This window comes from Delphinus delphis, chromosome 14, assembly GCF_949987515.2.
Source record: "Delphinus delphis chromosome 14, mDelDel1.2, whole genome shotgun sequence".
Lineage (NCBI taxonomy): Eukaryota > Metazoa > Chordata > Mammalia > Artiodactyla > Delphinidae > Delphinus > Delphinus delphis.
This window is the reverse complement of record NC_082696.1, coordinates 36,717,464-36,732,903: the sequence shown is the minus strand read 5'-3', so window position 1 is coordinate 36,732,903 and position 15,440 is coordinate 36,717,464. Positions and strand designations below refer to the sequence as shown.

The 15,440-nt window shown below is 38.0% G+C and overlaps 1 protein-coding gene across 4 annotated transcripts in view; it reads left to right on the top strand.

Annotated features, from left to right (window-relative positions):
- Positions 1–13,865, top strand: part of NKAIN2 (sodium/potassium transporting ATPase interacting 2) — a 990,407-nt gene extending 976,542 nt beyond the window's left edge. For 3 of the 4 annotated variants that reach the window (XR_009521933.1, XR_009521934.1, XR_009521932.1), the window contains 3 exons: positions 7,068–7,149; positions 7,794–7,882; positions 11,329–13,865. Coding sequence is in view for 1 of the 4 variants with exons in the window: in XM_060030017.1 (XP_059886000.1) it covers positions 7,068–7,149; positions 11,329–11,338 (92 nt within the window). In the remaining 3 variants the exon portion in view is untranslated. The remainder of the gene's footprint in view (positions 1–7,067; positions 7,150–7,793; positions 7,883–11,328) is intronic. The other variant, XM_060030017.1, reaches the window with a different exon arrangement.
- The last annotated feature ends 1,575 nt before the right edge of the window (positions 13,866–15,440 follow it).

The following is a 15,440-nucleotide window of genomic DNA, read 5'->3' as shown; positions in this document are numbered from 1 at the left end:
AGGGTTTCCATAAACCTACCTCAGCTTCTGCTGATGATTTCCACACTCATGTCATTCCATACAAAATTCCAGTAAATTCCAACACAAAGTCCTCTTCTTTGACCCTTACCTCCACCTACTTCCCAGGCCTGAAAAATTCTCATCCTTTCAGTAAAGAACCTAAATATATATTTTAAAGCATAATTTGAACCATTCTTTTGGTATAAATCCCTTGCTAAAAGAGATGAGATCCCAAATCTACCTGTAGTGCGTCCATAAAATACATGCATCTAAGTATTAAACACATATAACCCTGTGAAGTTGGAACTGTTTTATTATCTCCACTTCACAAAGGAAGAAAGTCAGACTCAGAGCAACTGTGACCTGCTTGTGGATATGATGCTGGTCAGAAGCGAAGGCACACCTGAGCCCAGGTCTTCCAACTACCAAGCCCTCAATCATTACACTACTTCATACTTTCCCTGTGATAGAGCCAGTGATGGCATTAGATTATTAGAATAAGATTCAATAGCAAGATCCTGGTCTCAGCAGAAGACCAGCATGTGTTTCTTCAAATCTCACCTAAGGTACTGGCCACACTGAGAATTAGCAAAAATAGGCAAGAGTGAAAAGACAAACCAGTTTATCAAGTGGAAATTTATATTTCATTTTTATTTTTAGAACCAACAGTTTAAAGTGGTTACTCAAATGATCTCTAACTAAAGAAATATTTCATTTTTATACCATTGTGGTGATCGCATTCCACTTTCAGTTTTTAGTATATGTAAATGTGTTACCACGTTTAAAATACTGAAGATCTGGTTCTGATACAACTAAGAGAGAAACATGGAAAATAGAATCCTAAGACCCTGAGAAAATGTTATTTTCTGAACAAGGTTAGGAACTGAAGCATCTGCCATGATTTAACTAATAAGTCTCATGTCATTCAATGCATGTTTCGCCTGCCAGAAGCTCTCTGTAGCATCACACTTCAGTGACCTTTCAGGCAATAACAGACTAAAGTACCCCTACAAAGGGATGTGTTTTCGTAATCAGAAAAAAAAATAGCTCTGAGTCCACTCAGAGATACAAGTCCAGACTGAGCACATCAAGCTCACACAGGAAGCTGAACTGCTGCCACCAAGTAAGTCTGTGTGGGAGGAAGGCGGGGCTTTTGAATTTGGGCTACAGTAGGTTATGCTCTGAATTCCTTTTGTGCAACTGGAGATAAGTACCCTTGAAATAGAGACCTGCAGAGACAATGGATTTACACTCTGTTTTCATAGGCCCACACAAATTTTTTAATGTCCTTCAATGAGTTCTTCCAAATATTTAGGCTTAGCTTTCTGTGAACTGCCTGTTAAAATTTCCCCCCATAGCCTTTTCCAGCTCTGTCTCCAAAAGAGAGTGTGTTGCCTAGTGGCTTTGTCATTAATAACCAAGGTACAATATTATATTACAATACCTCCCTGCCAACATGTATTTAGAAAAGCAGTTCTAAGTTTGCTGAACTCAGTGTTCATGATTAAAAGGTTTAAATAAAAGGGAAGCTCACAACAGGGAACATATTTGAGTGAGGAATATTTATTCAAAAAGCACTTTCCTCTTACTTGGTAATTTTGAAATCCCACTATTATTAACTTTATTAAATCATAGTTATTAAACTGACATGGCACTTTACTAATTTAAAATCATTGGGCATCTCTGTGCCTCTGCTGGTAAGTAGACAAAAACACACCCATATTGCAGATAGGAAAACTAAGCCAAAGAGAAAACGCTGTAACATCTGAAAAGAAAATAACATTCCTGAGTTGTTTTCAGATGACCAAAAGCAAATCACTACAATGAGGCAAAGATTAAACAAGTACAAATTTTATTTTATTTTGTCACCTACCCAGTCATGTACCTCTGTTTAGGATGCTATGAACTGGCCAGAAAGAAAGCAATGTTATCCCTAGCAGTTATCAACATTTGCAACATAGCATTCATCAGTGGATTGCCCTCTCAGCCCAGTCATTCTGATGCTAAAGCATGTCCTAGCCTCTTTCCTTCTACTCCCCTAGATCAAAGAGACTAGGGCGGTGCCTTCTTCCCATTGGTGTCCAAAAGATTTCTTTTATCTCACAGGACCCAAGCAATCACTGACATTCTAGATCTTCTATAAAAGGTCCTCTCTTTATTATCATTCAAGACCTTACGAAGGAAAGGGTAAATGCACTCAGTAAAATTTCACTTAGAAATTTTACCAGCATCTTCCATGCTTAAATCAATTGTCTTTAAAAAACAACAACAACAACAACAACAGCCTAAAGAGTTTATTCAGTAAATATGGCTTCCATGAGCCAGACACTGCTCTGGGTCCTGGGGCTACTGTAGTAAATAGTAAATCTCATGCAGCTTAAATTATAGTGATAGGATCAACAACAGAAAGCAGAGTCACAATATGTCAGGTGGAGATAGTTTTCAATAAAGCACAATAAAGCTGAATGAGTAAAAAGAAATTAACCTCTAAAATCCCAGCAAGTCCCTAAGCTGCCTTGCACCAATTACAGTTACATTTCCCTTTTCCCAAGTGTTTCCTGGTCCTTGGTGCTTGTACGTGCCACATATAACTTACATACTACATTTCCTAATGAAGCCAAACACCAACTCCCTCCTCTCATTCTTTTTGTTCCATTAAAGGCTGCAACATCCTCCTAGACAACAAATTTGAGCTAGGAGCCAAACATCTAGATGCCATCACAATTACTTGGAGAAGTACCTGCTAGCTGTTTCATGACTCCTATTGCTTAGGAAAGTTTTACAATATTCAGTAGCCTCTTTAGAGCCTAAATGAATGTAATTATATAAAAGAAACAGAAAACAGACCAAAGTGGTATTGAGGGTATTCTAAAAATGTAAGCTAACCCCAGTAATTCAATTTTAAGAGAGAAAAACATAATTTTGTCTACTATGCTCTCCACCCACATGGCACCCCAAAGAGTTCCAAATTATGGGTGAAACACCATTCTGTAAAAGATACAGAGAACCATGTCTACCTACACTGACCACCACACTCTTAACTCTAGTGGTCAGTTGGATCCAGCTTATTAATATTCCTCTCCTTCAGGTCTTTAGGAAGACATCCAAACAATTACTGAGAATGAGTACATGTGGAAACTGACCTTACATAAATTCTTTGGCTGTGAACACAGACAGGTATATAAAATACACTACAGAAAATATATCCTTTGATTCTGATTTAAATTTGAATCCCCCTCACAAGTGAGATGGTAAAAATGCATCCTGGTTACATTCGGATCCTCTTCTTTTCTCATCTTGGTTCTGAGTCATCTGCTGTTGCATCCTTTTCCATGACCCCAGATGACCTGAATGATCAGAACAATCGCAATCCTTCTGTCAAAGCTTTAGCACTATCCTCTCCAGTTGGGTAGTTGTAAATCGGCTCTACCATCCCACACATCAGATAGATGGCTAACAAGAGCAAGACCCAGACAACTCAACCTCCATTCGCAACAGTACTCAGACACACCTCATTTCCCTTCTGGCCTTTTCTCATGTCTCCAGAAGGTCTACACTGCTCCTGACTCAAGCTTTGTTTCCCAGTTTTGGTCCCAATTCTATCCTTTGGACTTGAAGATTCATCTTGGTTTCTTCCAGTTATCCCTTGGCTCACTGCACAGTCTCTGACTTATAAATTACCATCGGTTTTTTTCTGCCATCCATCTCACACCTCTGGACTCAAGCTAAGGAAATATTTCAAAACATCAATAAAAACACTAATAAGCCTGAGATTGACTTGGATCTCGGTTTCAGTGGAGGAGACCTTACTGTTTACATCTGCCCACTCTCTTCTCCAGCACCAGGGTGGGGCCATCTTACTAACAGGGAACCTCAGAACAAGGAAACTTTAATGCTTGAATGCCTCTCAGAAAACTAGTCCTTAAGTCTTAATGTTGATAAGAGTGAACCCAGGGCTTCCCTGGTGGCGCAGTGGTTGAGAGACCGCCTGCCGATGCAGGGGACACAGGTTCGTGCCCCAGTCCGGAAGGATCCCACGTGCCGCGGAGTGGCTGGGCCTGTGGGCCATGGCCGCTGAGCCTGCACGTCCGGAGCCTATGCTCTGCAACGGGAGAGGCCACAGCAGTGAGAGGCCCACGTACCAAAAAAAAGAGTGAACCCAAATGAACAGGAATTTAGGCACTATCTGCAATGAATCCCCAATCGTAGAAAATAATTTCTCAAAATACAAACTTTAAATATAGTTGCCATTCAATTATTGTACAGCTCTTCTGGTACCATTTATATTAGCTAATGTGCAAACGTGGGCAATTCAGAAAACAAAAGAGGTTTGCTCTCTTTTAATTCATCTTCTATAAAATATTTGATATAGTTCTACAGTTGTTCCAAATTAAAACACTTTCTTTCTCCTAAACTGCATGGTTTAGAAGAATTATAAAGAAAATCCTGAATTTTTAAGGGCTTTTAATTTTCTTCTTCTACACCTCATGTCTCACCCAGGGCTCTACATTCCTTACTTTATCCTCACACTAATAGTATTAAGTATTATAATTCTCATGTAAGAGAAGTTAAGTGATTTGTCTAAGGTCACACAGCTGGCAAGTGGTCAAAGCAGTATTTGAACCCTGATCCTTCTAACATCAGGATCTCTGTCCTTTTCATTACACTGTAGTCCTCCTTATCTGTAGTTTCACTTTCCATGGTTTCAATTACTTGCCGTCAACTGCAGTCTGAAAAGACTAAACGGAATGAACAATTCATAAGTTTTAAATCGTGAGCCATTCTGAGTAGTGGTGATGAAATCTCACACCATCCTGCTCTGTCCCTCCAGTAACATAAATCATCCCTTTGTCCAGCATATTCATGCTGTGTATGCTACCCATCCGTTAGTATAGGAAAAAAAATAGTATTGTGTATATATAGGGTTCAGTACTATTCATGGTTCAAGCATCCACTAAGGGTCTTGGACTGTATCCCCGCAGATAAGGGGGACTGCTGTACTATTCCACTTCTGACCAGAAGAGAAATTCTGCCTCAATAAAAGGGTTTTCATGATAAAAAGAGATATTAAATCATAAGAAGACACGGAGGCACCTTGAAAGCATATTAATAAGTGAAAGAAGCCAATCAGAAAAGGCTAGATACTATAGGAGTCCAACTCTATGACATTCTGGAAAAGGCAAAACTATGGAGACAGTAAAAAGATCAGTGGTTGCTAGAGATTAGGGGAGAGGGAAGGATAAAAAGGCAGAACACAGGACTTTTAGGGCAGTGAAACTATTCTATATGATACTAACATCGTGGATACATGTCATTACATCACTTCACCAGAAGTGAACCATAATACAAACTCTGGACTTTAGGTGGTAACAATATGTCAGTATGGGTTTATCAGCCATAACAAATGCACCACTCTGGTTGGGATGTTGACAGTAGGGGAGGTTGTGCTCGTGCTGGGCGGGGTGGGGGCAGGAGGGAGTATATAGCAACTCTTGGTATTTTCTTGTCAATTTTGCTGTGAACCTAAAACTGCTCTAAAAAATAAAATCTATTTTAAAAAAATGAAAAGATTTCCCCACTAAACAGACATCATGGACTTTATGTTACTTGCTCCAATTTCTACCTGTAACACTTAGGATATTAAAAAGAACAAAAACTAGTCAAAGCTAAGCCAATAGAAAAAGATATTAGAAAAAGTAAAGATATCCTCTAGCACCCTAATTCAGTTTCTAGTTTCCTCTCTTTCTTCTTCCAGTCATCTATCTTGTCAGCTTTTTGTTGTTTTGCCTCTTTTTGCCCCACCACATGACCTCCACATCCAGGAATGGGAAAGAAAAAACAAAACCAAAACATTTTCACAGCACTCTTAGTATTTACTGTCCCAGTTACTACCCCTTCCAAAATGTAGTGGTATAAAACAACCATTATTATGCTCATGGATCTGTGGGTTAAAAATCCAGACAGGGCACAGTGAGGATAGCTTGTTTCTGACCCCGGATGTCAGGGCCCTCAGCTGGGAGACTCCAAGATTGGGTTGACTCAACAGCTTGGGGCTGGAATCATTTGGAGGCAATTTTTCTCACATGTCTGGGTGTTGATGGTGACTATCAGCTGGGACCTTAGCTAGCCTGTCAGCCAAAATCATATCCGAGGGTCCTCCATTGATCTCTCCAGGTGCGCTAGTTTGGGATTCCTAGTTTGGGCATGATGGCTGTGTTCCAAAAGAGAGCATCCCTAAAGAGCAAAGTGCATGACATTTTTTTGATCTAGCCTTGGAAGTCACAAAATGTCACTTCTACCATACTCTATTGGTCAAAGTGGCCACAAAGTTCTACCCAGGTTCAAGAGGAAGGGACAAAGACCCAAACCTCAGGATGGGGTGAGTGTCAAGGTCACCCTGCAGGCAGATATGGAATAGGAGATATTGTTGCAGCTATTTTGGATAATATAATCTACCACAGTAACTCTTGTTACATCTCATTGTACCTTAAATACCTAGGTATGTATTGCATTTGAATGTTTGGTTAGAGTTTGCTGCACATCTTTATTTCTGATTGTCTATTTGAGATTATGAACCACATAATGGCAGAGACAGCCATTTTGAGCTAATTTACATGACCTCCACCATTGCACCTTGTACTTGACAATCATAGGATATAACACTATTACTAGTGCCGCAATTGCTGATAGGTACATGCACTTGAGCGATCATTATTTTTTACATTTGTAATGTGTTGCAGAAAATCTCCATGCTAACCAAAAAGACGTATAGCATCTTAATTGTGCAAGTGAATTTTATTGCTCCAATTAGGTCTTGGTTGCTTCAAAGGAGTATATAAATTTCTTCTTCCAAGTGAATAGATTCTTGTAAAGCAATAATTGAATCTCACAGTTGAGGGGGGAAAAAAATCACTGCCTTGAAGGAACTATCTTTTTTCCTCCACAATTAGCTAGTTCTGGTTTAATAGATTATTAAAAGGTTTATATTAGTAATCTGTGTGAGACCTTGATCATGAACGTTTATCTCTTCTGAAAAGTTAACTAATTAAGGCGATTGTCCCTTTCAGTTGATTTCATAGGTGGCTTTGACTCTTATGGCTATCAGGGGCCTCAGAAGACATCTCATTTACAGCTACAGCCTATGTACATGTAAGTACTTTAATTTGGAGGTATTCTTCTGGGATACTAAAAGATGATTAAGAAAATGTTATTGTGGCACAAAATAGATGGCATGCAGCTTTCCTTCAGTCATTTACTTTCAGTATTTTCTCTTCTATTAATATTGTTCTGACTGAGATAATTCTAATAAATTTTTTAAATTATGAATAAAATTTAACTTATCAGGAAAGCTATCTCTAAAGTTACTTTTAAAAGTAGTCTTACATAAGTATCAACTACATGGCTAAAAATCCAATATAATATACAACTTCTTTGAATTACCCAAAATTTGTGTATTTTGAAAATGATATAACATTGTAGGTAGTTATATGTAACTATATATAAGCCATATATCCTGGTTTTCCCAGTATAGTCTTAGTTTACATGGGTTGTCCTGATGTAATTATTACCAGCACACCCTATTAGTCTTAAAAGTGTTCTCATTTGGATGATAAATGATAGGTTATCACCTTAATTATGTGTAGTGTTAGAAAATAATAATACTCTTTCATTTTTCTGGTGTGAAAAGTGAAAATGAAACCAGAATATTAACACTGAAACTTATCAGACCCTTAACTCTAGCACTCAAGAGAGCAGACATACAATCAGAGCCTGATTTTTATATCTGTGTTTAGGCAAATTCCCTTGGATAACAACTGATAACAAATTCTATATATCAGCATCAAGTGATATGCTGAATTGCAAGCGAAGATCAAAATAGAAAGTAAGATTCCAATTCATTTCGAAATGTGAGCTTCTCTCTTTGAAGATATGTGTTTGTCGTCGTTGTCCTCCACCATTGAATCATTTTACCTTTTAATATTGTTAGTGTGTAGGATAATAAATACATTTTTTGGATTATTTCTCCTCCAGAGAGATTAAAGTAATCCTTATACATCCCCTTTTAAGCTTTTCTTTACAAAGGGAATGATCTATGCATCATGCCTGCATTTTGTGTGTGTGTCTCTTGTAGTTTCCCAAAAGCATTTGGTAACACCACTCATAAAAAAACTATCGAATTCAGAAATCAGCCAATACTGTATGTCATTCAAAGCATCCCTCTGTAAACAGGACATCACACATCCCCTCTTTTACATTCCCAAAACCACTGCCCTAATTCAGGCAATCATTAACTGAAGTTTTCCAGTCTCTTTCTTATTTTAGAACTCCTATCCCACCTTCCATGTGACTGCCAAATTAATCTTCTTAAAGTACCACTCTGATTATGTTAGGCCCCTGCCCAAAACCTATCAATGACTCCTTATTGCCTACTGAACAAAGTTGAAACTCCTTATCAGACTTTGCAAATCTACGCTGATCTGGCCCCAGTGTTCTATTGAAATATTATCTCTCCTCTTCAACCTTTAATAGTCTCAACCATATGCAGACAATGCTGGGAGACCCCAGGAAAATGTAATGATAAATAAGAGCTGGCCTCTGCTTCCTGAAGCTTATCATCTATTGAGGGCACACATAGTCTGATATCTCCCCTTATCCTTTTTCTTTCTTTTTTTTTTTTTTTTTTACAGTCAAACTAAAACTCTTACCATCTGCAAATATGACATGTATTTTTCCAATTGTCCATGCTGTTCTCTTGACACCAAATGTTGTTTGTTTTCCCCCAAATTCCACTCTTTCAAATCCCACTCTCCTTCAAATTGTATCTTAAAATATACTTCCTCTATGAAACATTTCTTAATCTTTTTCCTTTGATATCTTTTTGTTTTGCCCCATACTATAGTTGTCTCTCTATTTATACCATAACATTCCTATCCTCCCAGAAAGATTTGATAGCTTAAGCAAAAAATAAAATGATAAATCCTTTACATTCTTTACCATTCTTCTCAATATTGTAACATAGCCTTGTGTAAAGTGTCCTATTAAAAAATAAAGTCAAAGCAGTAAGGAGCAGTGGTAAGGAGTAGTGGTTAAGACGAGCTACTGAAGCCAGACTGCATGAGATAAAATTCTTTATGACCTTGGACCTATAACTTTATTTGAATAACTTTATTCTCACCAAGCCTAAGTTTCCTCACCTGCAAAATAGAGACAATAGCATATGCACTCCATATAGTTGTTCTGAATTTCCATAAAACAATGTTTGTAGAGCATGTACAACATAGGACATGTCACATACTACATGTTTAATAAACATAATTTATTAGATGTAGTAATAATGCTTATGTTAACCAATATTACTCATGAAAAGATTTTATCAACTCAGAAATCACCATACACTGTATTTCATTCCCAAAAGGTTTCCTCTGTAAACAATATATCACATATGTCAGCCCAAGTAACATGTAACAATATGTTTGTGCTCAAGAGTAGACCAGAACATCTACAAGTCCTGCAATTTCTTGCTTCTGACAATATCACACAACATTCTTATCATATAATATTACATTGTGTTGGTCAATATGAATGATCAATAAATATGATCAAAATATAATAAATTAGATGTAACCACTCTGTAAGGATCAGCTCTGATAATAACACGAGAATGCCGATTATATATAATCAAGACTATAGTTTCAAACCAGGCATTCATAATTCCAATGTTGTCTTTAAAAGGAGGACTCTTCAAATTTAATGTCTGGAACAAAATTCCTTGAAGACAAAACTTCTCGTGATTTTATTAAGTACTTTAAATGCTGAACCAAAAGTAATAAAAATATTATTTTCCTCCTCACTGCCTAAGAATAGTAAAATTATATAAGATCTTTCAAGTCTCACTGCTCATGAAATAAGTTAAATGTTTAATAAATCACCAGTCAAAATACTACTACCATACCTTCTACAAAGAATCCTCTAGCAGACCTCAAGTACTAGAACACTAAGATTTTATTTTACAGGTGAGGAAACTAGATGAAAGAAAAGAAACACAAAGGTCACACAACTTGTTCCTTACACAGCCCCAATTATCAACTGGTTTTCCTGACTGCTTAGTTTTTTCCAAATTCTTATGTGGACTGTTGAGTTTGCTCTGACATTTCATTCCCTGATTTTAAATTTACTTATCTTTACTTCCTCACACTAACTTAGCTGCCATAGTTCCATACATGCCTGCACCCTCCCCTTTTCCTGCGTTTCCTTTATTCCCTTTTGATTTCACATTATATGTGGTGTTGAATGAAGCACTTTTTCAACTGTGTAGCCCTCAAATACAATCACTGGAGAGTCACTGCCTATTAAAATCCCATGAAAAACCAAAAATGATTCAAGCATAAACTTCATCCCCTGCTGGGAGGCAGAGACCTGAGCATCTCCTGTATCTTTGTCCTGTGGGGTAGACCTTCTCCTGTCAACCTGCCATAAATAAGTCTCATAAAATAAGAGTAATTTAACATCATGGGCCAGTTCAAGCACCCCAATGATATTATATAGCAACTGGAAATAAAAGCCATTCCTTAGAAGGAAAACAGATGCTTAAAAGCAATGCGCAGTTTTAGCTGTGGGGTTTCCATTATACCCAGCAAATCTTCTGTGGCTCAGAGCCTGGACAAGGCTTTGAAAACACTGTCCTAACTGACCTCCATTCACAGTTTGTTTCAGTTCCTGTAGTCAATGAATAGACAGTCCTCTTTTTTTAAAGTTAACTTGGGTGAATGTTCTTGGCCTGTAATTCTTCAGATTATCTATAATCCATCTAAAAGGGAAAAGTTTTCATTAATTTTTCTCTTACAGTTTGGAGAATTCTTTGAAACAAATAATGGCTATGAAGTTGCTGCGCAAAAACATTCCCACGCCCACAGGTTGATTTTCTAACAAAGTAACTGCTTTGACTACCACTGACCTAAGTGCCGAAGCAGGTTGAGATCTGTTTGGGCTCCCTGCAGTATAAATGCGAAAATACTCCATGCTATATCAGACCACATTTGAAAACATTGCATTCTTTTTGGCGGCCTAATTGTACAGCAATACATATTCATTTGCCCCCAGAAAATGGATTTTAAATTACCATAAATGGCCTCTCTATCCAAAAGGTTGCACTGCGGAAAAAGTTGAGGAGAGGAAAATTGTCTATTTAAAGCACAATTTGGGCTTTGGATCTCTTTTATTTTTTTTTTTATTTTTTTTTTTTTTGGTTTACTCTTGTGCTTGGAGAGGTGAGAAAAGGTGCTGGGCTCTCACCCTTGATTAAAAACATCTTTTTTCTCTCTCTCTCAGGTCGAAATAATACAAATGGCTTCAGTATATCAGCTCCTGGACCGTTCAAAGAACTTGTTTCGCAGTGGCCTCCTGCATTTTTTGAAGAGCAAGAAGCAACTAAGTTTAAATATATATACATACTAACAAAACATAAAGCCTCCATGTACACTGGGACCACACACACACACACACACACGGGCACACATGGGCACACAACCAATTCTACTTGGCCTCCTCTTTCTAATTGAAACAGACAGATATGCAGGATACGCCCATCGTGGATTTCCTGAAAGCAGGCTGCTTTCTCCCAGGCCTTTGGAAAGTTCATAAGGAGACGTGCTGGTGCCCTCTGCTGGCGGTCACTAACTGCTCTGCAGCCCAGCCAGTCAGCCTCTGCCAGCTGCGAAGTCATCCAGGGCACATTAGCTAGAGAGCCCTGTCTTCTGCACTCCGTATGTCTTGATAGCACCACAGCTATGTAGGCAATGTAATTGCAAAAAACAAACAAACGAAACACGGCATGATGACCCTGTAACTGAAGTCTGAAATGGCAGGTTGTTTGCCCTAAAGGCTGTACCGTACATACTTGCCTTAACCCACCTAAGTTGTGCGCCTGAGAATCTCAGTGCAGACACCCCCAAGTCACTTCCTTTAGGCTAACACACTGCTATTAATTCCGAATGAGTTCAAGTCTGTGTGTGTCATGTCAAGAAACAAGACTGCATAGCTCAGCAACTGCAGTGTGTCTGTGTACAAAAACTGCCAGCTGTCAGCAAAGTGCTTTTACCATTGAGCCTCCATGGTGGCCAGAAAAAGACAAGTAATAATAACAAAGTAATAATCGTCATCTTTATAATTCCTCAATAAGGTCTTCTGAGGGGGTTGGGTGGGACAAAGAGAAACGTATCGATCTACTAAACTCATTAATCTACTGGAAGCAGAGAACAGAAATGGCTTAACTCACTGATTTTATTTATTGCACTCTAGGTGCTTTTATAAGTATCTACCAATGTCTTTTACTAACACAGAAACAGCTGTGGATTTCTATCAACAGAGGCCAACTGAATATGTATTAGCTATGTTTACTCTTTTATATCTAATTCAAATGGAAGCCCCTACGTAGGTGAACTTTTTTTCCTAACTTCAGCGTACGAGATTATTTTTTGGGTGGGTGGGGGGAGCAATAGTTACCTTGGTGAAATATTTGAGATCTCTTTGTGGTATTTGGGGGATCTGTTGTGTGTTAGGGTGTATTTTAATCCTCCTGTATTATTGTGGCAGAAAAACTGTGCTGTTGACGTAGCTGGCAACAAGATGCCTTTGGAAACTTAATAGTAGGTCAATGTGTTTAAGGAATATTCTGAATTCCTAGGAAATTTTGTTCTATACATTCAAACATTATTTGGTTTTCATTAGTGAAAAACATAATTAGCTCAGGCTTGTCAGGAACTCAGATGAGTCATTTTTTTTGGATCCACCTGAGACACTAAAATCAACTTTTTTCTTTTTAGAACTAATACACCACCCTTAAATGCAGTGAAATTCAGACTTGAAAAATTATAAATTGGCATGGAGCAACTTTTTCTCCTTGTTTCTAAGAAGTTTCAGTTATTGGGTTAACCTACTTTGAACGTTAGCCCATCCAAATCTACATAAACCAGTCCCATTACTGTGTCTGCATGGATGTCTGTGATCTACACATATACGCATTTGAAAACAAAGGAACAACGGTTACAATTAGAATATAAACTACAGAAAAAAGTTCAAGCACTTGTGCTTGAATTTTCTCAGTGGTTTGTATATGTTTGTCCATATATACATGCATAAAATTATACAATCACAAACATGTCAGTGAAACCTCATACGATGATTTTATAGTGACATGCATGTTTAATGTATGAGAAAAACACTTACCAATGTATCATCCTTTGATTCTTAAAATATAAATACTATACATGCCAGAAATTATTCTAATGTGAGTATTAACGTGACTATTAAAAATGAGGTTTCACTGTACATTCATGCTGTGATGAGATTCCACCTTATAAGACATGTATATGGATAGAAATTTAAATGCACAGAGACTAAACCCTCATATTCCTGCTTTAAGTTGCAGCCAAGTTACCATCTAATCACTACTATCATCACCACCAAAATTTTTAAAAACAGTTGTTGACTACTAAAAAGGAATCAGTGGACAGGGAGCACAGTAGTGTGATTCTATCTGGAAAAACATCTAAGTTGTACAGCTGTATCCTCCTCAAAATCCGGTGAAGAATGCTATTTTTCTAGGCTGAGCTTTTGTTATAAACCTAATATTCAGAAGGCAAGAGTTACAATCCTGTGTCTTTTTTTTTTTTGGCATTTGTTAATTCTGAATGTATTTTTAACAGAGTGATTTTTTTGACTTACTAGTGTAATTTGCATTTTAAAAATAAATGGAAAAACAATCAAGTTTCTGAGCCATCCCTGAAAGCCCTTGTTCCTTCTCAAAGTGTATTCAATTATGTCATTGACAGGGACACCCTATTCCATTGACGTGGAGGCAATGCTGATATTCTATACCATACAGGGATGTGGCAGCAGTAAAAAGGAATTGCCAGGCCTTGGCACCATTTTAGCTCAGTCATAGGTAACACATACTTTCATTATCTCTAAGGGTTCTTTTACAAGACTGCCTGGAATAGACCTGCTGTCATTTGGAGAACTTTTTTCCCTCCTCTATCTGGAATTTAGAGTTAGCATCTGGCTAATAGCTGGATTATATGGCATTATATTTAAAAACTTTGATTAACATAAGTAGGGTTTTTCATTTTTTGTATGTCAAATTAACATAAAATAATTTAAAATACTCATTTATTGCCCCTTTGATGATATAGACTCTATTTTTTTTGCAGTACGCAGGCCTCTCACTGTTGTGGCCTCTCCCGTTGCGGAGCACAGGCTCCGGACGCACAGGCTCAGTGGCCATGGCTCACGGGCCCAGCCGCTTCCGCGGCATGTGGGATCTTCCTGGACCGGGGCACGAACCCATGTCCCCTGCATCAGTAGGCGGACTCTCAACCGCTGCGCCACCAGAGAAGCCCAACATAGACTTTTGATGACAATTATAGTGAGCATTTTGAAACAGGATAGGCAAGTTGAAAAGACTAACCCCCGGCACTTGTGGTAGTATAGCCACAATATCAGCTGAGGTTTACCATATGTACTCAAGGGATAGAGGGCTTGGTCTGCTCCAGGCTGCTGGGGTTATGTCCTTCCTCTCACAGCACACAGATGCACACCAGCCCCCAGAAGCCGAAATGCCAAAATTGACTGAAAATAAGGGAGGCTTTGAGGAAGCATTACAAGACGCTGAATATCAACTTGTAGTATTTCACTTCTAGGCCACATGGTGAGAGCCTTGTAAATGATCAAGCTTGTTTTCACTTATGTTCCCTGTGTGAAAAGTATGCTGATGCAGGTTCACTGAAGGAGCGAAGAATGACTGTCAGGATGTTGCTTCCCACTGTGAGGGCAAGTGCACACAAGACCTCAGTTGCATAAAAAGAGACAAAAGTTAATAGGTCAAACCTAAGAAAAGATCATATATTTACACGTGATCTAAAGAAAAGATTCCTTAGCCTGCAGTTCTCCACTAAATAAGATGTGCATTTGGTAAATAACAGGTGGTACCAAGATCTTCATCTGGTAGCTACTAAAAAACATAATCTCTGAAACAGTAAAGCAAATATCCAACATTCTACTGTACTATATAACAAGTGGACAATTTGAACTCAGAAATAAACATTTTAAATAGATCACATTGTAGAACAAACTTGAGATATAAACTCATTCATTATAGAAACAGTAAACTAAGGCCAACAGAGGTTAAGAGATAAGATTGCCATTTATCCTGAAAATGCAAATACCTCACCATTCTACAACAAATTCTACTATGTGTACTCTGGTTAGAATAGAATACACTACACCCCAGACAACTGGGATTTGTCAAGTGGCTCTGCACTGTGTAAATCACAATGAACGCTGATAAGGAAGACTCTAAGACAGTGTAAGACCAGAAAATGCTTCTGAATTATTGTGTATTAAGTTTATTAAGTTCTGTATAGTTTCAATGTTAAATATGCATT